Source organism: Dama dama, chromosome 13 (assembly GCF_033118175.1).
Source record: "Dama dama isolate Ldn47 chromosome 13, ASM3311817v1, whole genome shotgun sequence".
In the NCBI taxonomy this organism is placed as follows: Eukaryota; Metazoa; Chordata; class Mammalia; order Artiodactyla; family Cervidae; genus Dama; species Dama dama.
Window position 1 is genome coordinate 75,870,158 of NC_083693.1, and position 24,496 is coordinate 75,894,653.

The 24,496-nt window shown below is 68.3% G+C and overlaps 1 protein-coding gene across 2 annotated transcripts; it reads right to left on the minus strand.

Annotated features, from left to right (window-relative positions):
- Positions 1-272: 272 nt before the first annotated feature.
- AKT1 (AKT serine/threonine kinase 1) lies at positions 273-20,036 on the minus strand. Of its 2 annotated transcripts, none has more exons than XM_061159542.1 (14): positions 19,936-20,036; positions 17,113-17,252; positions 8,090-8,218; positions 5,564-5,675; positions 5,340-5,487; positions 4,878-5,009; positions 4,741-4,806; positions 3,671-3,739; positions 3,405-3,530; positions 3,037-3,165; positions 2,718-2,932; positions 2,324-2,411; positions 1,453-1,555; positions 273-1,223 (listed from the first exon to the last, which is right to left on the minus strand). In XM_061159542.1, the coding sequence occupies exons 2-14, from the start codon at positions 17,156-17,158 to the stop codon at positions 1,144-1,146; spliced, it is 1,443 nt and encodes a 480-aa protein (XP_061015525.1). In that variant the 5' UTR covers positions 17,159-17,252; positions 19,936-20,036; the 3' UTR covers positions 273-1,143. The 2 variants fall into 2 exon arrangements, with proteins under 2 accessions (XP_061015525.1, XP_061015526.1); XM_061159543.1 differs by lacking the exon at positions 19,936-20,036 and adding an exon at positions 17,945-18,148.
- Positions 20,037-24,496: the final 4,460 nt, after the last annotated feature.

Sequence of the window (24,496 nt, forward strand, 5' to 3'; positions counted from 1 at the left end):
CTGATGGTCAGCTCTGCTGTATGGGTGGTGCTGCTGCGCAGACAGCTGTGCAGTCTGGGTGGCCTGCTTGAGGTGTGGGGCTGGGGTGAAGCCGTGGGCACAGAGGCAGCCAAGGCATTCCGCCCGACCCCCCAGTGAATCCTGCCAGAGGCGGGTGGGGGACACCTTCCCTCGTGAGTCGTCCCCGGGCCTCCAGGCAGGATGCCTTGGGCGCAGGAAGGCCAGGTCTGCCCTGCGAGGGGGCCAGCCACCCAGCGAAATGAGCCACAGAGTCGAAAAGCAATTTTTATTGAAGAATTTGGAGGGAAAGTCTCATAATAGTAAAAATACTAAAGTTGAGTATAAAAAAACGCCTTGGTGCAGCGCAGCGTCTGGCCGGGAGGCGTACTGGGTGCAGCGATGGCCCCTGCAGAGGGGGTCAGGCGGGGCCGGGGCGACAGCGGGAGTGAAGCTTCTAGAAGGACAAGTGCTACCAGGGGAGCCATCGGGAAGACGGTCCCAGTGGGAAAGGGGCGCAGGGAGGGCTTTCTCCTGAGATCAGAAACCCCAGGACGCACAGACAGCAACAGGTGGCACCCGGCCCCTCTATCTCGCCAGAGCCCCAGCCGGCCCGATCCTGGGGGCCGCCCTCCTGCAGCCTCCACTCAGCCCCTCCCGGAGCGAGAAGGGGGCTGGGCCAGCACCCCACAGTCAGACAGCTTCCAGGGCTGTGGGGCTGGGGGAGACAGGCAGCCAGGGACAGCTGGCCGGACGGATGGACAGAGGGGCCACACGCAGGGCCCACGGCGACCCATGTGCACGCGGCTGCAGAAGTCCTCGTTTTCCTACAGGAATCTAATTGTTCCGAAGGCCGAGGCCGCGTCTGGAGAACTGGATGAATAAATTAAGAGAAACCGCAGGACGTCTTCCTCCAGAGCTGGCCAGCCAGGGGCACTCTGCCCCCAGTGCGGGCGGCCCTGCCCACAGCATGGGGCACCTCCCCATCCGTGTTGGAGGGTGGCTGTGGTTCCATCCAAACACATCCAGAAATAAAAAACATTAAATACAGATCCTCCATGTGAGGCTTCCTCCCAATCCTCCGAAGCGTCGTCTGGAGCACGTGGCTGCCCGAGGCGGTGTCCTGAGCTCGGCCGGGCAGGCCCCTCAGGCCGTGCCGCTGGCCGAGTAGGAGAACTGGGGGAAGTGGGGCCTCCGCTCACTGTCCAGCCCCTCCATGCTGTCGTCTGTGGACAGAAGGGGCAGCTCAGCTCCCAGACACTGGGGAAACTGAGGCAGGCCCCGAGGGCTCCCCTCCCAGACTCCACAACCAGCCTCAGTGACCCCACCCCCACGATCCCGGGACCGGGGCACTGCGGCCCTGGCGCCCACCCTGCAGAGGGAGCCGCCCAATGAAACGCTGAACAGACTTCTGTTGCCTCGAGAGGAGGGGTCGGCAGGGAGAGCCACCCTCACCTTGGTCAGGTGGCGTGATGGTGATCATCTGGGCCGTGAACTCCTCGTCAAAATACCTGGTGTCCGTCTCAGATGTGACCTGAGGCTTGAAGGGCGGGCTGAGCTGCAGAAGTGGGGGGCAGGTTACCAGCCTTGCTCCACACTGCCCGGCACACCTGGACCTGGACACACCTCCCCACCCAGGAGACAAGCCTGTGGCCGGGCTTTCCCCTGCCTGGGTGCCCTGGGGGACCTCACCCTTCAGGGACCATCTGCGGGGCCACCCACCTCACTCTTGGCCCCGGGCATCAGAGTGGCCAGGCAGCGTCCAGCTGCAGGGGACCCACCATGACACAGAATTCGAGGGCAACTTAAAAGGGCCAGGCTCATGGGAGGGAGCAAGGACCCCCGTGTGCTCCACCCTGGTCCTGGGTCAGGACTGCCTGGGAACTAGTAGCAACTAGCACGCTGGGTCTTGGGTCAGGGTTGGCACCAGAGCCCTCAGGAGGCAGGACCGGCTGGAAAGGGGCAGGGTCGGGAAGCCCCGTTTCAGGGACAGAGGTTCAGCTGGCTGCGTGTAGCCTGCAGAGGAAGGGTGTGCTGCCAACAGGGTGGAAGTGGGCTTGAGGAGAGACACCTAGCATGCCTAGGGACCACCTTCCTGGGTCTGTGAGCCACGCAGCCAGCACAGGCCAGGGCCTGGAGCTCCTGGGTCCCGCAGAGAGCAAAAAGCAGAGAACCACGTGTGCAGGAAGCATGCTGCCGCAATCCTCGAAAGCCTCATGTGGATGGGGGTGTGGGCAGATATGAGTGGGTGTGAGCAGGTGGGGGTCAGCAGGTGTGAGCAGGTGCAGGTGAGCAGGCGAGCTGGCTGGGGCGCAGCCCCACACACCTTCTTCTCGTACACATCCTGCCACACGATGCTGGCGAAGAATCGGTGCTGCATGATCTCCTTGGCGTCCTCAGAGCCCCCACCAAGCCTGAGGGGGAAACGGAGGCCAAGGTGACTGGTCGTGCCTGCCGGGCCCAGGGCTCAGGCTGAGGCTGGCTGCCAGGCAGCAAATAACAAGAGCAGCCCCTTCCATGGCAAAGTCCAGCAGGTGCAGGGTGCTAGGTGGGCAGGAGGTACTAGCCGGGCGGGGTCTTCCTGACCAGGTATGAGGGGCCGCCCTGCCTGGGCCAGCCCAGGCCGAGGACGTCACACATGGCCACCAGCAAAGCTGGCTGGGCATTTCCTGGGGGTGTTGGGGGACAGGCAGCTGGAGGGCGGCTCGGGCGGGGCTCACCGCTGCTTGGGGTCCTTCTTGAGAAGCCCCGAGAGCAGGGACTTGGCCTCCGGGCTGAGTGTGCGGGGGAAGCGGATCTCCTCCATGAGGATGAGCTCGAAGAGCTTCTCGTGGTCCTGGTTGTAGAAGGGCAGGCGGCCGCACATCATCTCGTACATGACCACGCCCAGCCCCCACCAGTCCACCGCCCGGCCGTAGTCGTTGTCCTCCAGCACCTGGGGGTGCAGGGCACGGGCTCAGAGGGCACAGGAGACATGAGGGCCTGGGGGCGGGAGTGGGGACAGGCGGGACCCGGGGACTAGGGCGCGGCAGTGCGCACCTCAGGGGCCAGGTACTCAGGGGTCCCGCAGAAAGTCTTCATGGTGGCGCCGTCCTTGATGCCCTCCTTGCACAGTCCAAAGTCGGTGATCTTGATGTGCCCGTCCTTGTCCAGCATGAGGTTCTCCAGCTGCGGAAGTGGGCCCCCAGCTCAGCCCGCCTCCCGGCCACCCGGCGCCCCGCCTCCGCTCCCCTCCCCCTTCCCCAGCCCCGCCCTGACTCCCCTCCCCCTCCACTCCCTGCCGTGCTCCCTGGCCCCGCCCCAGTTCGCCTCCCCACACCCAGGCCCCGGCCCCCGCCCCCACCTCGCTACCCAAGCCCCGCCCCCACCCCGGCCCCGCCCAGACTCACTTCCCAAGCCCCGCCCACCTTGAGGTCCCTGTACACCACGTTCTTCTCCGAGTGCAGGTAATCCAGGGCCGACACGATCTCCGCGCCGTAGAAGCGGGCCCGGTCCTCAGGAAACACCCGCTCCCGGGACAGGTGGAAGAAGAGCTGCGGGACGAGAAGCCTGAGTGGGGCCAGCAACCTCAGCCAGGGCCGCGGGGCGGAGGCCCTAACCTGACGGGGAGTGGGGAGGGTGGTCCCCGGAACACCCGGGGCTCAGAGAGGGCCGCCCCGGGGCAGGGCCCTACCTCGCCCCCGTTGGCGTACTCCATGACGAAGCACAGGCGGTCGTGGGTCTGGAAGGAGTACTTCAGGGCCTGCAAGAGAAGCAGAGCTGGAAGCCGGCCCCTGGCTGGGCAGGGCGTCTGCCCTGTGGAGTGGGGGACCCCCCAGCTGCCCCAGAGGCCACGGCTGGGGACCAGCAGCTGCAGGTCCAGTGACCACGTGGAGATCCCCCAGCAGGACACAACCCACTGCTCTCATGCGTCAAACCACAGGCTGCCTCACTTCAAAAGAAAGGCTTCTGATGGGATGGCCCGCTGGCTCATGAAGATGCAGACGGGAGACTCCCCCATGCTCTGCTCCACCCCCCAACCCCAGGGAGAGCCAGCGGGCATCCGGAGGGAGGGCAAGTCCGGATCTCTGCAGGACTTGAGGTGGCCAGTACTCAACCCAATGGAGGGTGAAGGGTGTGACAAAGCCCGGCCTTTTTCTCACAATCCTCTGGCAAGACAGAGGGGAAGGGGAAAATGAAGCGGATGAGGCAAAGCCACGCTCATGAGTAAGTCTGGGACAAACACAATGCCTGCTCTTAATGCCTAGCCTAACGCTTCTAAGCAGCAGCCGTCCGACCGCTCCTCAGCTCCCTCCCCTGTGCTGAGCACAGTGGTCCAGCGGATGAGACCCCGGGGGCTGGCCTGGTTGCCTGACCGCTGACCTGGGAGCACAGCCAGCCAGGCCTGGTGAGGGCTGGGGGTTTTCCATACATCCCTCCTGGGCCGAGTTCCCCCAGGACAGGGTCTGCCTGCCGTGAGCCTCCCAGGGGAAGCACAGGAAGGCCGTGCAGAAGGGTGGGCATGGGGAGTGCGGCCTCCCAGGGTCTTAGTAGGACAGAAGCTGGAGCCCCTGCCCACTCTGTGCACCCGCGCCCCGCACCTAGCACCACTGTCTGCCCCTCCCGCAGGCCCGCCCACCATCGGCCAAGCCCTGAGCCTGCCGGGCTGGCAGGGAGCATGGGCTGGGGTTCCCAGCGCTGCGAGTCCACACCAGCCGCTCCCCCCTCCCCCCGGGGCCCAGGGGCACGGGGGGGGGCACTCACCGTCAGGAACGGGTGCCGGGAGTTCTGGAGAACGCGGTTCTCCGTGAGCGTGTGGGCCACCTCGTCCTGGAAGACAGGCCTTGCTGAGCCGCCTGCCCAGCCCCGCCTGGCCCCTCACCCCCAGCCCCAACCCCTACCTTAGCCACGATGACCTCCTTCTTCAGGATCTTCATGGCATAGTAGCGGCCTGTGGCCTTCTCCTTCACGAGGATCACCTTCCCAAAGGTGCCTTTGCCCAGCAGCTTCAGGTACTCAAACTCATTCATGGTCTGAGGGCAGCGTGCAGGCACCAGGGTCAGGGGGCAGCACGGCGACTGCTGGCGGCCCAACAGTGCCAAGGGGGGCTGCGGCCTCCGCGGGCAGCCTTGGGGCCGAGCACAGTGAGGCTGGGGCAGTGGGGCGGGGGGGATCCTTGGGAGTCCAGGGCTCAAGGGAGATTGCAGAGCTGTGTGCCCCGACTGGGAACCCTGGGGCCTGGGGGACAGGCTAACAGTACCCAGGCCTTCCTGCACCCAGCGTTTCTCCCCTGCTCCCGTGCAGAGGCTGGGACGGGTGTGGGGGGCTGTGACCGCAGGGCCCCGGGCAGGGCTGGGGCTCACCACGCGGTGCTTGGGCTTGGCCAGCGACACCTCCATCTCCTCGGCCCCCGAGCTCTCGCCGGGCGAGCCCGACCGGAAGTCCATCGTCTCCTCCTCCTGCCTCTTGAGCCCGTCGGCCACCGTCTGGATGGCGGTGGTCCACTCCTCCCTGTGGGAGGCTCAGGTGAGGCCCCCAGCTCTGCCCGGGGCCCGGGGCCTCCCCGGCGCCGCGCCCACACTCCTACCGCTCCTCGGGAGTCTCCACGTGGAACGTGCGCTCGATGACTGTGGTCCACTGCAGGCAGCGGATAATGAAGGTGTTGGGCCGCGGCCGCTCTGTCTTCATCAGCTGGCATTCTAGGGGCAGGAGGCACCTGTCTGCACAGCGTCCTGGCCCACCCGCCGCAGGCCAGACCTCTCCAAGCCTCAGTCTCCCTCCCCGTACAAGGGGGCCAAAGCACCCCTTCCAGCTGGGACCCTGCTGAGAGCTAGGCGGTGCCCCCGAGAGGGTGTCTGTGGCTGGGCGGATACATCTGCATGGTCTGTCCTTTGGTCTCTGAGCTCCCCAGCTGCCCAGGACGTGGCCCTCAACCAGGAGGAGGGTGGGGGGCCTTGGGGGCCTGAGGACGGGCCAGCGGGGAGGAGGCCTCATGGGAGAGCAGCTCCCCAGCTTCCCGAGCAGGAACGTCCCACTGCTTTCCCAGCCACAAGAGGACCAGCGGGCTCTCCGCCCCGTCTCAGTGCAGGGCTAGGCCAGGGACGGAGGCTCGTAATGACTCACCCTCTGGAGCGGCTGCCTGCCCACCCCAGAGGCCACCTGGGCTGCAGCCTCCCCACACTGCTGCCTGGACCCCCGCATGCACGCAGAGGCAGAAAGAGGCTGGCGGGCCTGGGAGCGCACGAACATCTGGAGCACGTGTGCCCCAAACGCACTCACACCTGCAGCAAAGGAGCTGTGGGTGTGCCCGGGGCCCAGAGAGGGGCTGGGTTCCAGCCCGGCCTGTGCGAGGCAGGAGGGGGCCTGGGGCCAGCGCAGGGGCCTCCGACATTCCAGTGTCTAGGCCCTGGCAACCGCGAGGGGCCCCGCCAGGCTCAGCCGAGTGCAAGGAAGCAAGGAACAGTCTGCCAGGCTGGGGACCAGGGCGGGGGGTTGGGGGGAGGGTGCTGGGGGCCCACGTCTGCCCGGGGCAGGAGAGGGAGGAAAACCTGTGCGGCAGCCTGCTGGGTCCGCACACCCCGCCTCCAGCTCACTCAGCCCATCAGAGACCACCAGGAGTCCCCAGGACCCAGGCGGCTGACCCATCCAGGGCCTGACTTCTCACCCCCCACCCCGGGAATCCCTCCCAAGTGAACAGCCCCTGCTGCAGAGGCCCCTGCAGAGCCGCCCAGCCCCTCCCTCTCGGTTCTGCTCCAGAGCTCCTGCTCCTGCTGGCCTAAGGCCTGGCTCAAGGCCCCTGCCCCACCTGCTGCTGGAAGCCCCTCTGGGTGGTGCCCACCTCCCCTGTGTATCCCGATGGCCCCCACACTCCCCTGCGCTGGGGTCGGGGAACATTCCCGAGGGACCTTCTCCCCCATGAGGTGGCAGCCGCCCCTTGGAGCATCCTTTCCAGGCCGGAAGCCCCCAGCCCAGCCCAGGGGGCCCCGTGGGGAGCCCAGACGCGTGGCCACGGGGCTGCCAGGACGGGTATCTGCCTCCTCCCCGCACGCTCCCCCGCCGCTGTTCTACCTGCTTTGCTGAAGCCTGAGGGGCCTGTGAGGAGGGTTCAGGGCTCAGGGGAGCCAGGCCCTGGTAAAGCACCCCAGGAGCCCCCAGCCAGGGCCTCGTCGGAGGCAGGGCCTCTGCTTCCCCCACTGGAAGCCCTGGGGTGGGGTGTGTCGGCCAGGCCTCCCCTGCAGCGCGGACGGGGCCAGGTACAGCAGCGGAGGGCAGGGCGGCAGGGGGGGGGCAGGACAACCAAGGGACCAGGCTGGCCCCCACCTGGGGATCTGCAGGCGCAGAGGCTGGGGCATGGGCCACGGTGCTACACGCCCCCCCATCCTGCACCAGAACCCCGGTCTGATGCATGGTGGGGGAGCTGGCGGACCCCGGGCTCCCAGCAGGGAGGGCGGAGCCAGCCGGAGTGTGGGGGGCTTACAAGGGAGCCAGGGGTGGGACCGGGACCGTGCTCTGCGCCCCAACAGCAGGTGGGTGGGCCCCGGGTCTGCCAGTTAACAAGTCATCACTCACTCACCCACCAGGCCTGTGTCCCGGGCCAGCCCTGGGCACAGCACCCTGAGCTGGAGGCCCTGCCTGGCCACCCACCCTCACGCCTGGGTCCCCACCACAGGTGGGGTCATACCTGCCCTCCCCCTGCAGGTACACAAGGCCACGGTAGCACTTGCTTTAGAAAACGTGCCCGTCCCTTGGCCACCAGGCCAGCAGTGCCGCACCCACCCAGCCCGCACCCCGCTGAGGTGGGCACACATGCCCACACGGGGCTGGGGCCTCTGAGAACCTGTGCCTGGCTGGCAGAGGTCCCCGAAGCTGGTGCGCACCGGCCTGCCTCAGGTCCGGGCCTTGGGGAGAAGCCCTAGGAGGCCCGTTGCGCCTCTGGGGTGGGTGGGGAGCACTCCGCCCCCAACAAGCCCCGGGCGTCGGCTCAGAGACCCCCGCAGCCAAAACCGGCCACTATCGGTTCCCTAGGGCTGGCGGCCCAGACGCCGAGGCTGGGGGGGCCCACGAGGGGCTGCAGGCGCGTGAGGACCCCTGCCCCCGGCGGCCACGCACTTACGGGCCACGGAGAAGTTGTTGAGGGGCGACTCTCGCTGCTCCAGGTCCTGCGGCCGCTCCTTGTAGCCGATGAAGGTGCCATCGTTCTTTAGGAGGAAGTAACGCGGCCTCCAGGTCTTGATGTACTCACCTGTGGATGCGGCAGGCGTGCATGAGGCTGGGCCACGGGGCCCGCACACCCTCGTCCCTGGGGTTGAGGGCCAGGCCAGGCATGGACCCCGATACCCGAGGGTGGAGGGCAGGCCAGGAGGGCAGGGCTTGCTGTGGGAGAGCGCCCACCTCTGATGGAGAGCCCACCCTGGCCTGTGTTGGAAAGGGGTTCAGGTGGGCGCCTGGACCTGATGGAGGCCGGCCTAGTCCTAAGGGCCCTCCAGGAGTCTGGCGTCCAGCGCCGAGTGGCCGGCACCACACCCGGGCTTGCCTGGCAGACGCGAGCCCACCCTCAGCAGGCCCCCAGGGTGGGCACTCGGAGCAGAAGCCCCTGCCCGTGTGATGACCCTCCTGCCATCCGGGGGGCCCAGCGTGCTGTCGTGAAGCTAGGCCCGGAAGGCCCTGCGTCCCACCCACAGGTCACCCAGGTCCCTAGGAAAGTTTCTCCCCAAGTTCTGCAGCATCAGCCGTACACGGGCGCTCGTGCCAGAGAACCAGAGCAGATGTCCTCTGTGACGTCCCAGCGACTGCCATTTTTCATACTGACACCCAGAAAAAACGTTTCATTTCCATTTTGCCGAGCAAGGAGTTTGAACGACAGCAGAGAACTTACTAATTAGGCGCCCACGTTGGCAGAGGGCCACCGGGTGGTGGAGGGGAGGGGGCCAGGCTTTCCTGGACGCGGCCACCTGGAGGCCGGGCAGGACCCAGACCCCCTCCCCTCGCCAGCTCCTCCGCCCCGGCCCACCCCCACCCAAGGCCTCTGGGGCATGCGAGGGCCTTGCAGCTGCTCCCTGCCCTCCTCCAGGGATCATAGGTAGGGGTCTCTTCCAGACCCAGACACTGCTGACCCACCTGGGAGGGCCCAGGAGGTGGCCGGTGACCTGCCCCCACCCCGGCAGCATTTAGCAGGGTACCCACCCAGTCCTGAGACCCAAACCCCAGGGAAGGTGGCCGGCACGGTGCTTCCTGTCCCAGGGCTGGGGCCCCCTCGACAGCCTGTGCCAGCAATGGGGGAGGAGGGCGGGGGGGTGCCGAGCTGGCTGGGGGCCGCCCACCACCCGCCTGCCGCCCGCCCCACCCGCCTGCGTGCCAGTCTGGAGCTGTCGGCCCCTGATGGAGAGCCTCCCGTCCCGCCAGCTGCCGCTCCCCGGGACGCTAAGTGCGCGGGGAGAGCGATGTGCGCCGCATCCGAGCAGCCCTCAGATCCATCTTCATTCACCAAATGCTGCCGCCCCCACCGCGCCCAGCGTGGGCCCCCAGCGCCGCGCCCCATGCGGGCCGCCGGCAGGATGCCCCATGCCCCAGCCTGGGCCTCAGACCCCGCCGCGCCCCCAACCGTGGGCCCCGCCACCCCCTGCCCACTCTTCCCCCACAAGCCCACCGCCAGGGCCGCGTGGGCTCTGGGACCCGACCAGGGCAGGGCTGGGGTGGGCAGCGGGGGGCCAGGCAGCCCACAGTGGAGGCGACAGCTGGAGGAGGAGGCGACCTCTCCCCGCACCCGCCTCGGGCCCCCAGCAGCGGGCACACAGACCCCCGGAGCAGGGGCAGGAGCCCTGCTGCAGCGCGGGGATGGCGGGGGGAGGCCAGGGCCGAGGCTCGGAGACACACAGACCCCGTTCTACAGTCTCTGGGACGCTCCCGCCTGCAGACGTCCAGCCAGGCGGTCACTCGGGGGCCGCCAGCTGCGACCTGCATCTGAATGAGCTCGGCACAGACAGGACGCGGTGGGCCGCTGGCCCAGGGCCTGGCCACGGCGCGCTGTCCTCTTGGCCGTGACACTTGGGGGCCGCCGACGGTTGAGGGGACAGCAGGACAGACGCACGCAGCCTGTGCTGGGGACAGACGGGGAAGCCCAGGGCAGGGCCCCCTTCTCTCCTGCCTGCCCAGGGCCTCCCAGTGTCCCCAAGTAAGGTCTGCCAAGGGGGACCTTCCACCACGCCAGCTCATCCCCCAGCTACAGGACCCCCAAGGAAGGGGGGTTTCCTCTCCAGCATCGCTGGCCTCCCATAGCCGGGCCGGGGACCGGCTCAGGGACAGGACGGACGCAAGCTGACGGCCAGCCCCCCACATCCCCCAGCACGTCTCCCAGTGTGAGTCCCAGAGCGCTGTGGATCAGGGTGCCCGGGCAGGAGACCCAGAGGCCGAGACCCGAGCTGTGGGCCGCGGGGACGCAGCGCGCAGCCTCCCAGTACCCAGGCCAGCTGCAGGTACAACCTCCCCCGCCGGGGGTCTCGGCCACTTTGAGCCCCACCCCAAGCCCCCCACATGGGCCTGAGCCCCCGAGCGGTCCTGAGTCCCCAGCTCTTGGGAGACTGCTGGATGAACGTGCTGCCATGGCAGTGGTGGGTGGCAGGCGGCGGCTGGCAGGGGGCCAGGCGGCATCGTGCTGTTCCGCCAGAGCGGAGCGAGCCCCAGCAGGCCCAGGGAGCAGGCACCAGCTGACTGCGGCCCCCGCACAGTGCCCCCGCCCCACACCCATCGGCCAGTGACAGCTACCGCGTACCAGCCAGCCCGGCCCGCACCCGGTCACGTCCCCACATCCGCAGGTCCCGTCCCCCCAGCAGAACACCCAGCCACGGACGGTCAGCACACGCTGAGGGCCGGTGCCAGGGCGGGGGCGCAGCCCACCCCAGCGGGGCCTGGGGCTGCCGCGCAAACCACACCGCCGGCTCCTTGCTCCTGGGGATGCGGCGCTCACGAGGTCCTCCTGGGGGCAGAATGGGCAGTTCGGAGGAGCGGAGAGGACGGGTGTCCAGCCCCAGCCCAGCGGAGGCGATGGGGGGGAAGGGCGCGCCCCCACATGGGCCCTGAGCCTTCCCTGGCGGCCCACAGGCAGAGAAGGGGGAGCCCCATGACCAGCCGCTCCCAAGGGAATCCGAGGCCCAAGACAAGGGCTCTCGAAGTCACAGAGAGGCAGCTTGGGGCCAGAGTCAAGGTCCCGCTGCCGGGCCGGGCCCGCTCCTGGACGCTGAGACGCCGTGAGGTCTCTGGTTCTGACATTGAGCGGGCAGGGCCCAAGGCGCATGGACTGCAGAGGAACGCGGGGAGGCGGGATGGGAGACAGGGGTGCCGTCAGGGGGCACGCTGGGCCCCCCACACCGAGACAGAGAAGAAGGCCCTGGGAGCTGCCTTCCCGCCTCCCGCTGCCCCAGGGCAGTGCCAGCCTCGGGGTCTCTCGCCAACCATGACCCACCCCTGCCCCGCCTGCACGCCCGCCCGGCCTGGACTCACCCGCCTGGCCACCCTCTCCGAAAACCCCGCCTCCGCCCTAGGCACCACACGTCACCCACTGCACCGGCCAGAGAAAGTGGCTGCCCTGACCCCGGCCCGCCCTGAGCCCCCACCACCCTGGCTCCGTCCCGGGGCCTCTGCCCGGGACACGGCGCCCCCTGCCCAGCCCACAGCCCCGCCTCTCGTCTCCCTGTCCCCCAGCGGCCCGACAACCCTCACCCACGTCACCCACCGAACGGCCACAGGGGCGTCTGGGGGCCTATGCTTTCGGGACGGGAGGGGGCAGGGCAGCCCACGGGCCTGTCACTCCACAGCTTCCTCCTTCAGCTGCTGGCCGGTGGGTCACAGGCCCGGCCCTCGGGCAGGGCCACCCAATCACATGCACGCACGTGCTGGGTTTCCAGAACATTTCCCTAGGGACACACCTCTCACCTCTGAGCCAAGAGCCCAGGATGGACCCAACCAAACCCAGGAAGCTGCCAGGCTCCCCGGGGCAGGAGAGGGGAGTGAACAGGCAGGAAGCATGGCTCCCAGGGGGCAGGTGGGGGGCAGCTGGGCCCGCCCTGTGCCCACGGCCCCCGGCCCGCCGGCCCAGGTGCTCAGAGGGGGCGTCTAAGCAAGCCCAGCCTCCCTGCGGCCAAGGGGCTCTGAGCACCAACGCCCCCCGGCGAGAGCACCGCCCACATGGCAGAGGGGTCAGGGACCTGGGGGCGGGTCGGGGCCCCTGCCGCCTGGCCGCCCGTCCCCGACCGCTCCCCAGCGTGGAGCCCGTCGCAGTGGGCCAGCCGGGGGTGGCGGCAGGGCTGGGGCATGCGCCCCCTTTGTGGTCAGCAGACAGCACCTTCCCCACGCCTGGCCACGCCCGCCCTAGCCCCGTCCCCTCCAAGCTCCTCAGAGCCCCTACTCAGGTTCCCCACGCACCCAACACCGCAGCCCGGGGCAGAGCAGCAGGTCCTCGTGGCCAGAGGGCTCCTCTGAGAGACCGGCCCCATGTGGGGGCCCCGACCCTGTGGGGACCCCGCTGAGGCCTCGGGGCAGGCGGGCCCCGGGGGAAAGCCCAGGATTCAGGGAGCTCAGCCCTGGGCGCACACCCAGCACCCCAGGGACCCCAGCCCACGGCCCCAGGGTTGGCAAGAGCAACAGCACACGTAACCAGCGCCCCCATCAACTCCAACATTCCTGAGACAGGAGTCTGTTATTTCTGACGGTTAGGGAGCCGCGTGACGCAGGCGGGAAGGCAGAGAAGGCGTGGCCGCACGGGGCGCACGCGGGCCGGAGCCCGGGGCCCTCTGCCAAGCGGCTGGGGGCCAGGTCCGGGGGGAGCCCGCCCGGGAGGAGGCGCACGGGCAGACACCGAGGGCACCCACCCCGCGGGAGCAGTCACGCGAGGCTCCCGGGGCGGCTGCCGGCCGTGAGCCCGGCCAGGGGGGACGCCCGCACCCCCACCACACTTCTAGGAACTGGCCTGACGCGACCCGGCCCAGGCTGCCCCGAGGACTGCAGTGGGCAGGACGCCCTCCAGACCCCGTAGAGGCACACGCTGTGCTCCCAGGGGCCAGGGCCCTCCCGGCTCGCCAGCGCAGGGCCAGGAAGCAGACAGAGGCAGCGTCTGAGTCTAGGGACCCGGGGCTGAGGCGGGGATGACCCCTTACCCCCAGCGCAAGGACGCCCGAGCTTCCTCTTTTGTTGTTTGTTTTGAAGGGAAAATTCAGCCCGCTCACAAAACAGGAAACTCGGCCCCACACCGGCCCGCGGGCCTCAGCCTCAGCCTCAGCCACACTCCCCGGCCCGGGTCACCACCCGCAGGCTGGGGGCGCCCTCCAGGAACGGCCCCGCCCAGGCGCCGGCTCCCACCCTTGGGGTTGGCCGTCTGCTCAGAGAGGCCCAAGGGGACCACCCGGGCCAAAGCCACGGCCCCCGCGGTGAGACCCGGAGGGAAGCTGGACGCGCCTGGCTGGGCCAGAGACACGGAGCCCGGGGGCCCAGCTCAGCCAGCTTTCCAGCCTGGGCGTGGCACAGGCAGCGGTCCCCCTCCCCTGGGGGTCTCACGAGCCCCAAGTTCTGGCCAGCAGAACTGCGGCCTCCTCGAGGGGAGCTGGGCTGCACCCTCAGAGCCCCGCCCCGTGAGAAGCTCAGGCCTGCGGTGGGCGGGAGGCTGTCGGCACGTGGGCCCACCTCTCTCCGGTGCAGAGCCAGCGGAGGGAGCCGGTGAAGCCCAGGGCGGGGGCCAGAAGCAGGAACCAGCCAGGCCCGGGGTGGGGCGGGGGAGGAGCCAGTGCGGCCCAGAAGCCCACTCCCCACCAGGAAGCCTGAGGCAGCTCAGTGAGCTGGCAAGGGCCTGGACCAGGGGAAGGTCCGGGCCAGCCACGGGCTGGGGTCGGGGCAGAGGCAGGCCTGAGGCGCCCCCGGGACCAGCCCCCCCACCCCGAGCCCGAGGAACACGGGGCCCCACCAGGCGGACCTCACTGGGGGAGTGGGGGGCCAGACCCAGGAAGGGCAGGGAACCCTGTGCCCTCAGGCCGGCTCTCCACCTGCCTCTCTGCCCCTGCCTGCCAGGCCGTGGCGTGGGGGCTCCTCCTGGACTGCAGGCCAAGTCCAGGCAGACTGCCTCCTGGAGGAGGGCTTGTTTTTTCAACGGTCCACCTTGAGAACTCAGGACAATGCACATAAAAGACCCAATCTTTGCAAAGTGGCCTTTGTGAGCCACAATGAGCCCACCATTCCCCAGCACCCGTGGCTGGAGCTGAGAAGCAACTGCCCGCCACTCGGGGTGTCCACCATGGCTGGGGGTGTCTGCCCACCACTTGGGGCATCCCACTTTGCTCAGGAAGTCGGCCTGCCTCTGGGACACCCACTCGTACTCGGGACGTGCAGGTGTCTCTCAGGAGACCCGCCCACAGTCCCTGCAGCCCCACTTGGCCCAACCTTCGTCCTTCCCAGCCCCTAGCAGCTTGGCCGCATGCTCCCCGGGACGCCTGGGGATGCAGAGGCCTGGAGGCCGCGCCTGGGTGCTGCAGGGCAGGGACGGACGCTGGCCGCCAGGCGGGCTCTCCTCTGCCTGCTCGGCTGCTCTGGGCCAGAGCACGCGTTGTCAGCGATGCAGTCCCTGAAGGGCAGGGGAAGGAGCCAGGCCCAGGGGTCTGTCCTACACGGACCCTGGCCACCCACTCCTCAGCTCTCTGCTTGGTCCCTAAAGGGCCGCTGCCCTTTGCCCACCGGCCCGGGGCTGGACACAGGGCAGACAGCGCAGCGGGCGGCGCAGGCCCGCAGCAGCCCCCCGACCTCCGTAACAAGAGGCACCGTGGGGCACTCGGGGGTCTGTGAGGAGCTGGAGGACAGTCAGAGCCCCCCAACTCAGAATCAGGCCCCTGGCGGCGGGCTGGGGTGGGGAAGGTGGAGCCCCCTGCCACTCCCGGCCCCGGGCCCCCACTCCACAGAGCCGCCCCACGGGGGGCCTCGGCATCCTCCTCCGGCCGGTCCTGAGAGGTGGGGACAGGGCAGGGCTTCTGGGACGGGGGGAGCACACAGGAGCGGCTGACAGCGCCCCCTTCCAGCCACTCTGAGGGGCTGGACGTACACAGCCGCCCGCCTGCGGACCCCCAGGAGGTAACCCCCCGGGACAGAAACACGAGTCCCCCGTGGCCTGAGAAACTGCACCGCCACAGCCCTCCAGCCCCAGGTCGGAGTCATCCTTGATCCCCCACCCCGGCCGTGATCTCTGCCCCTTTTGCCCTTCCACCCCAAAGTGCAGCACACAGGAAGAGCCTGTACTTGGAGGGAGAACAGATTTGTGGAAGACGCATGGACGTAGAGAACAAGACGGTGGTGACACAGGGGTCCCCCGGGGGCACTGGGGGGGGCTGTGGGCATGGACCCGGGGCACCTCCTATGTGGCACGGCCCCTCCTGGGCCACAGCGGCCAGAGCGCCCCGCCACACCACACGCCACCCGGTGGGCACGTGGGCCAGAGACAGTGCGGACGCAGGACCTGTCAGGCCTGCGGCTGGCTGCGCTCCGCCCGGGGGCCGGGAGCCCGCCCCCCTCTGCTCCCCCCCCCCCCCCCGCCCCCGTACAGACGGGGACACCAAGGCCTGAGGACGCAACGCACTTGCCCGTGGAGACCGACACGGTGACGGGGCGCTGCCTGGACACCCCCCACCCCTCCGGAAGGCACACACCCTGAGGGGCCCTCTCTCACCCAGGCAGCAGAGGGGCGCTTCTACCCGAACCGGGCTGGCCAGTGGACCCCCAGGAGCTGGGCCGAGGGCCCCGGCAGCCCTGACCCCGGACACCTCCCAGGTCAGTCCCTGGTCAGTCGACGAACGCTTGCCAAGGATTCAGAGGCCCTGGACCCCGGGATGTGTCTGTGCTGCCGCCAGGTGCAGAGGGCAGGACAGGGACCCAGGGCAGGCTCAGCCCTGACCCCAAAGAGGGCGACGAGGTGAGGAGACAGGGCGGCACAGGCTGGGGGGGCGGGGACCAGGAAAGGGTCAGCGCTGGCGGGGGGGACCCAGACGGCCGGCCGCTGCAGGAAGCCCTGGCGGGGGAGGGGCTGGCCACGGACCACAGGCCCCTGCAGCCGCCCCACCTCCGTCCAGAGGCCGAGCACCGTGCCCCCGGCCGCTGCTGGAGTGAGCTCTGAAAGCTCATGCTAACCACATCCGTGACCCCCGGCTTCGCGCCCCTGCAGCGCCCAGCATCTCGTCTCCCCTGTGCTTCCCAGCCTGCTCTGCGGGGCGGCTCCCCAGGTGCCCACCTGTGCCGAGGTCCGCCTCCCAGCGGCCTGTGGGGTCCTGAGGTGGGGAGGGGACAGCATCCCCGGAGGGCGTGCATGAGGGGTGGGGGGCTAGTGGCTAGCTAGTGTGGAGTGGCCAGAGCTCTGGGAGGGAGCCGGTCTGCAGGAAGGGGAAGCTGGGGGAGCGGGTGGTGACTAGCCAACCCCCGGCCTGGAGCAGGAGAACATGACCTGCCCGGACGCCTCAGACACCTCGACACCAAGCCTGTCCAGCCCCCCGGCCGCCTCTCCCGCCTCTCCAGGACAGAAGGCAGTGAGGCAGACAGGGCTGCAAGGTGAGGCGCCCGGGACCAAGCTCCATCCCACCGGCTTCCCGAGAGCCCCTCCCTGGGCACAGGGGAACATGGGCGAGCAGGGGGCAGGCTGGGCGGGGGGCAGGCCAGGCAGCCTGGCAGCACCAGCGCAAGCCCGCCCCACGCCGGGCCCCAGGCAGTGCGGAGCCCCCTCCCGCCCAGAGCCCGGCCAAGACTGGCCCTGGGCCAGGCCCGCCAGCCCTGCCCTGCCCTCAGGAGCCCTCAGGCAGTGCCCTGGGCCGCCAGCGCGCCAGGCCTTGGATGGGCCCCAGTCCTCGCTGCCTTCCAGGAAAGCGGGTGGTTCTCCCCGCCCGCAGCCTCGGCCAGGCGGCTGCACACCGGCCTGGGGTGTGTGTTCCCACCCGGGAGGCCCTGCGGGCCTTGTGTTCCCCAGGCCTCGGGGACGCTGGGCCCTGGAACCGCCCCTGGGCTGCTCCCAGAGTCCAGGGAGGCCCCGCAGGTCCGGCAGCCACAGCCCAGACCGCCCCCAGCCCCCGAGGAGCCACAGGCCCAGCTCAGGGCCCTCAGCCGGGCGGGCCCGCAGAAACTGACCTCGCTTGTGGAGCCAGCCCTCCTTCACGATGGCCACGTCGTTCATGCTGCTGTGGCTCCCGTGGGCCTACGCGGCCCAGACCTCACTCTCGCGCCTCTCAGCGGGGTCCACCCCGCACCCAGCGGGCCGCCGACAGCCTCTGGAAGAAGCAAAGGGAAGCATGAGGCGGAGCTGGGCCCAGGAACACTCCTCGGAGCTTCAGGTGCGCCCAAGAGACCCCTGTCACCCGGGGTCTCAGCCCAGGCACACCCTCCCACATGACCTGTCCCCCTTAGCCTTCAAGCCACCGCCACCCCCCACACGGCCTTCCCACCCTGGCTCCAGATCCCAAGTCACTCACACGGCTCCCCAGGCCGGGCCTGCCCTCCCCCACCCGGGCTGTAAGCCCCCCTGCCACCACCCCTCCCGCACCCCGAAGCCCTCAGAGCTCACTGTCCCCCTCTCTGACCATCCCCACCTCCCCTGACCTCTGTACGAATGACTCCTGTCCCCAAAAGACCCCCCGTGGTATATCCCAGCCTCCCTAACCTGCCAACCCAGTGGAGGCCCTCTCTTCCAGGCAGTCCCCCTGACTGCTTCGGCCCACACCGCCTGCCCTCCCCAATCTCTTGGCGAGGGCACCCAGGTCTCCCCGTCCATGGTGCTCCTGCCCCGAGGCGGGGGTTCCCGAGCAGAACCCAGGCCGCCTCCTCTCTGCCCCAGACCGGGAAGGAGAGGAGTTCCAGCGTGGAGAAGGCAGGGCCAGGCGTGCAGGCGGCTGCTGCAGACGAGCCGGAGCCCTCCAGGGTGACACGAAACCCCTCACACACCCACCCCAGGCCCCTCCTAAACCTCAGCGCCCCCGCCGGCCTGAATCCGGTTCATTCATTCAGCCAACATGGACCAGGCATCTCTGGTTTTGCCAGGCTCGGCGCTGGGCACTGGGGACAAAGAGAGGTTCAGACGAGTCCTGTCTGTGAGGAGCACCCCGTCCAGGGTGGTTACAGACCCATAATTACAGCATTCAGGAGGCAACTAATCGGGGAGGGGGGACTGTACAAACACAGGGGCCCGGCACCCGCCCTCCGGAGGCCCACCAGCAGCCTCCTCGTGAGCAGACACTTTGGCCATTGATCCTGTGTGGCCCACCCCACTGCTCCCCTGCTGGACGAACTCCTAGGCACCCCTCAAAACCCAGTGCCCACATCACCAGTTCCGGGCATCCTGGGAAACAGCATTCTCCCCACGAGCAGTCCTCCGCTACCGTTCCAGTCAGGCACTCATGAAGGCAAGTCTGAAAAGACTCCTCTCTGGGACCCTCAGGCTGGGCAGAGACCCCTAAGTACCTCCGCCATGGTATATACGTACATATACACTCTTCCTATACACACTTCCTATGTGCATCTCCCACAGCCCACCTTACTGGGCTCCTGGAGAAAGCCGCTGTGTACTGTTCATCCTGGGCTAAACCTGGAAGGGCAGGGGGACCCACTCACTGCTTTGCGCCTGATATAAGGACAGGGAAACCGCTCTCCGGCCCCCTCAGTGGGCCCACGGGCAGGCGTGGCAAGGAAGAGCGGAGGAGGGACCACCAGCGATGGGGCTCAGAGCCGGCCTGGCAGGCACAGGGGGCTCTGGTGACACTCCAGTGGGCGTGGCCTGGAGGCAGAGGGCTGGACTCAAAGACCTCTGGCCGGGCCCCCACCCCCACGGGGCCAAGCGGGTCTGCTGCTGACAGGGCCAAACAGCTGTCGAGAGCCCCGCGTGTAAAAATATATCTGCGCACACACAGGGCGATGTGCCTGTGCAGAGAGGTGTACACCGAGCCGGGGCCTGGGCCCCTCTGACAGGCGGGCGACTGGGAGGGCACCTCTGCTTCCGCGGCTTCGGTCCTGCCAGCGCCTTCACCACGAAGCTGAATTACTGCTATGACTGTTCGAGTCACGACCTTCCAAAAAAATAACAATCTCTGCTTTGAAAGGCCCCCTCCCTTGGCATCCAGAACACCGGTTTATGAACTAGATGTTCAGCTGGGGGGGAGGGGACCAAGCCCCACCAAGGCACCCCACTCTTCACTTGGAGCAGAGGTCCAGGGCAGCCAGGAGTGGCCTGAGCAAGGTGGGAGGGGGCCAGGGGTGAACGTCGGGAGTGGGGGGGAGGGGGCTCCGCCGGCCACAGAGCACAGGCCCACAACCCCAGCTCTGCCGGGACCCAATCCCACCCACCAAGTTCACCAGCTGCCCCAGGAGCCTCCCAACCTGGGCCAGGAGCCCCAGCCTCTGGGATGGGTGGGCAGCACTGCGGAACCCACCCAGCTCCGGGACCAGTCTCAGGGCCCAGGAAGGCTGCAGTCCTTTGTGGGAGGGCCTGGGCACCCAGCCACCACGGACAACTTTTTGTCCATGGGAAAATGCAGTCCCTTCCAAGGGCCCACCCACAAACTTGAACGAGAGCCGGATCGAGTCTTTTCCCCGGGCCCCCGAGCACCCAGTGTGCGCCGGGCCCCTGCTGGCCGGGTGCCCCGGGAGCCCTCGGCCGCCACGGACCCCCGGCCCCGGCCCCCCGGCGCACGACCGCACCCCTCCGCCCCGTCCCGGGCCTCGCCCGCAGGAGCCGCTTCCCCAAGGTCATGCGGGAGGCCGGGGCCGGAGGCCCGCCACCCAGCCGCCCGCCCGGCCCGCGCCCTCCCCGCCCAGGCCGCGCTCGGCCACTTCCTGCTCCCGCGCCACCATTCCGGCCGCGCGCGGCCCGCGCCCCGGCCCGGGCGGCCGCGAACAAAGCGGCCCGGCCGCGGGGAGGAAATCCGGGCCCCGGCGGCGGGCGGCGGGCGGGCGGGGACTCACCGGGCGCCGCGTCCGGCGAGAGCGCGGGCCTAGCCGGGCCGCGGCCTCCGGCGCCCGCTGCTCCGCATCCCCGCGGGCCGGCCGGCCGGGGCCGGGCTGGAGGCCGCGGCGGGCGCTGCTCAGGCGGGCCTCGCGCGCCGCCGGGCCCGGAGCTCGTGCGCGGCCGCCGGCTTGCTCCTCGGGATGCGCTGGCTGCGCGGCTGCGCTGGGCCGGCCGCCCGCCCGCCGCGCTCGGCCCCGCCGGCCCGCCCTCTCCCCGCCCCGCGCCCGCCCCGCCCGGCCGCCCGCCCACATCCGCCTCCGCCGCCCGGGGCGCCCCCTCCGCGGGGAGCGGGAGCGCGCGGCGGGAGGCCCTGGGGCCGGGCCGGGCCGCTGGCGGAGCCCGGCCTCTCCCGCCCCGCCCCGGGGACTGTGTCCGGGCTGCGGCCTCCCTGGCCTCAGTTTCCCAGTCTTGTCCGGCGAGCCTGCACTTCTCGGCCCAGTCCGGCCCCGACCTTGTTAACAGGGCCGGCTTTCTGCCTCCCTCCGGCGGGAGCAGGGCTGGAGTGTGGGTTAGTCTGACTTTTAGAATATGCCCCAAGCTGGGAAGCCAGGGGCTCCGGGGCCACGGTGGGCCTAACAGACCCAGTCCAAGGCCCCTGCCTAGCGCAGGCCCCTTGGGTGGGGGTGGGGGGCGTGCAGGAGGCTGGCTGGAAGGTGGGCAGTCATCTGTCTGTGGGCTGAAGGCTTGCTTGGGTCTGGCCGTGGGCCGAGCCCTCATCCCTGGCGGGGGTCTTCCAGAAGCGCCCCTCCCCAGAAGGAACACACAGACATCTGGCAGCTACAAAAGTGAATAGGGAGCTCACGTGGGGACCAAGAGAAAAGTGGGCCACAGGGCCCAGGGGAGGGGCGTCATTCAGTACACCTGGCCTGGAGGGATCCCCCCTGAGTCGGTATAGACACCCAGAGGGGGTGCAAGAGGGCGGGCTCCAGAAAAGGGCTGTGACAGCTTGAGGCAGCCCGGGGCCCTCCCTGATGTCCCCGGGGGTCCCGGGCACTCCTGGGGCGCTGGGGGCCAGCGAAGGGGCCAGCAAAACACTGCAGACAACCCCCCACCGACCCCTCCCTGGGCCCTGCGGAGCACAAGCTCTTCCAACAGCTGCCCCTCCCCCACCCCCAGGCCTCCAAGTCAACTGCAATCCCTTCGCTTAAGGAAGACTTGTGGGCTACCTTCCTGGTGTTGGTGTGTATTTGGGGAGGAGGAAGACATTTTTGTTCTTCCTCCAGAATCAGTCTTAGCCTGGTTGGGAGGGGTGGGGTATAGACACTTCATCTGGGTCAGGGTAGAAGCAGCTGAGCACTCAGGACAGCGTCCACAGCTGACCCTGGGGCTCCGTCCCTTCCTCTTGGGGCTGAAAGAGAAGGACCAGGGACACTCGCTCCTCCGACAGAGGACGCAAACCTCTGGGCTTCTACCCTCAACACCCCCACCCTCCTGCCCCAGCCAGCTGTCCCAGCGCTGAATGTCCACCCCCATTCCCCTGTCTGCAGGGGCCAGGGGAAAGACCTGACCGGTCTGGGCTGCTGGGGCGCCTGACAAGCACTTGCCCCCAAACCCTCCCCTTGAGCCCCCTCTGAGACCATCCCCCTGGCCCCCACCCACCATTCCCCCAGGAGGGCTTTCCTCCGCACCCACCCCCCATCCTGGGTTGGCAATGCCAAGGAGAAGGCAGGGAAGCCCTGGTGGCCTCCAGGGGGACACTGGGGGCCCGGGAGGGCGCCCTCTCCTGGGTCCTGTGGTGACCCGCAGCCATCCTCGCCATCAGAAGACAGACAGCGCCTGGGCCAGGAGTGTCTCCGCAGTGGTCAGGCCTCCTCGGCCTGGCCCGTGTCCAGGCGGTGAGCCCCACAGCCCTTCCCTGCAGCATAGCTGGGAGCCGGCCCTGTGGCCAGAGCCTCTGCGGGCAGGCCCAGCGCCCTCTGGCCTCCGGAGGGCAGGCAGAGCCCCTCTCCTCTAGAACACCTCCCGCCCGTCCCCCCCTGAATGTCACTGCCCTGGCTGAGGCTGGGGCCACTCAGGAGCCCCTGAGGCAGATGTTGGCCACAAAAACTGCTGTACCGGCCTCCGGGGAGGGTGGCCACCTGCCCGTCCTAGAGCTAAGGGTCCTGCGGCCCTGTCACCTCCTGCAGCTGCCGGCCCTCAGGCAGGGCTCAGGGGCCCGAGGCCCAGGCTGCTTGGTCTCCGCAGCAGCTGCAGGGCGGGGCCTCGAGGCAGCTCCCGGGCCAGATGGCCGCCTGGCTGGCTGAGTCCAGCGACGTTCGGCCCCCGCCGTTGTGACAACCTCCTGCCACCCCTGTGCCTCAGGCCTCACCGGCCGCAGCAGGGACCCACAGGCCAGGCCCGCTGGCTGCCGCGTGCCCTCTCAGGTGGCCTGGGACGGCCCCTCCCAGGCCCGAAGGAGGCAGTAACCCAGGAAGACTGGAGACCTTCGGACCAGGAAAACACAGGGACCTCTCTCCCTGTCCCCTCCCCTGAGCGATGTCCGTCCTCTCTTAGCCACCCCTACCCAGCACACCCCCAGCCTCTTGCTGGCCGCATCCCCTGCTGCTGCATGGACCCCATTCCGTGCCCCATGACCTCCGTTAGGGCCCCAAGGAGCCCTTTGTCCCACCAGCCAGGCAGGGCAGGCCAGGACACTCTGCCCACCCCAGGGCCTTCTCTCCCAGCCTGGCTGGGGAGCTGTGTGCCCGGCCTGGGCAGGTGGGCACGTCAGAGCAGTTAGAATTAGGATGCGGGCACCTATGGACACTGGACAGACACCTCCGCCCTGCTTTCACTCAAGAGTCACGACTACCCCCCACCTTGTGCCCCACCAAGTCTCAGCAGCAAAGATCCAGTGGAGAGCGTGGCGTGGCAAGGTCACGTGACACGGGAGCTCCTTGGAGAAGGCGAAGGCCCCAAGAGGAGATCGTGGGATTGGGGACATCTGAGTGGGAGCGATCAAGAAGGCCCACTCCCGGCGGGGGCAGGGGGGGGGGTGCTGCTGGAGCAGAGACAGGACTGGGGAGGAGCCGGGAAGGGCTCTTGGGGAGACGTGTGTGGAACCTGAGGATTCACGAAAGGCCCCAGGGCCTTGCCATGTGCCGGGCCCTCCAGTTAATCTCCCCCTTTTCCATGTGAGAATATTAAGGTCTGAAGAGGTTAAGGGTCATGACCAAGGTTGGAAGGGGATAGAGGCAGGAATCTGAGCAAGACCCCGAGAAGTGGTCCCCTCTGGGTTCACTCTGACCTAACTTGAAATCAGCTACCCACACTGGGGTGGCGGCGGGGCGTGGAAGTGAAGGAAGGGGCTGGCCTCCTCAGGAAGGGGTCCCCAGAGTGCCTGGGCCCTGGGAGCCAGGGCAGTCTTGCTGACTCTGAGCACAGTGCAAGTCCAGGGTGCCAAGCCAAAGACTGCCAAATTTAGGAAATAAAAATGCAAGCTGCCCGGTGAAATCTGAATTTCAGATAAACAAGGAATCGATTTTAGTATAAGAATGTGTCTTTCCTTCCTCCAGACTTTAGGTCCTAACTGCAGTGGGCCCCAGGGCCTCTGGTCACTCTTCAGGCCCCCAGCCCACAAGAGTTTAAATAGGATCTCTGGAGCTCTACCACCCCCACCCCCCATCTCACAGTCAGGAACCCCGCTCCCAGGGGTCCTGGCCTCCCAAGAGCATGGCTAGGGGGCTTCCCACCGCGCCTTTCTGCCTCTTTGCCCTTGTATACCTGGCCGGCTGGGGTCCCGCCTTTGTAATCCAGCATCCCCCATCACCACCCCCACTTCTAGTCAAGGCCTCCTTTCTACTCTTGCGCCGAACCCCACCCCTGCCCACCCTCTATCTCCCGGGGTTCTGAGCTGCCAGACTTGGATCCTGGTTCAACCACTGCCTGCCTGCTGTGTGGCCCTGGCGCCTTCCTAACCAAAACCAGTGAGATAACGAGAGCGCCTCACTAAAGCAACGGGGCTGCTGGGACAGCTGAGCAGTGGTCCACAGCGCCTGCGTCCTGCTCTGCAAAGGCAGCTGGGAAGACTGCAAGCCAACAGTCACCCCACCTGGGGGTCCCAGCCTCTCCAAGTTCATCGCTCTCTGTTTTTCTCAGGCTCATTCCTTAACCCAGGACCTAGGTGTCCCCCCACACCTTCACGTGGTGGCCTTGCCCCTGAAAGGCCAACCCAGCTCCTTCAAGGTGTCATCTCTCCCAGAACACTCCCCCCTCACCCCTCCCAGCCCCCAGTCCGGCTCTGGGCTTTGGGTGCAGTCCCCTCTCTCTATCACTGCGATGGTCCCCTCACCCCATCACGCCTTCTGGGACCGGCATGGTCCCCAAGGCTCACAGCTCCGTGCACCTGGCTCCCAGCAGAGGCTGTGCTGGGTCCGCTGAGAGGATGGAGAGTGCCCAGTTTTGGAACACCAAGGTCGAGAACCCGCCCAAACGTCTGGAAAAGGGGCCCAGCTAAATTAAATTCAAAACGAGGCTTTCAACGAAAGGGGGTGTCATCTTCTCAATATGTACGACTGCCCCCGCCCCCTCCTCCATCCC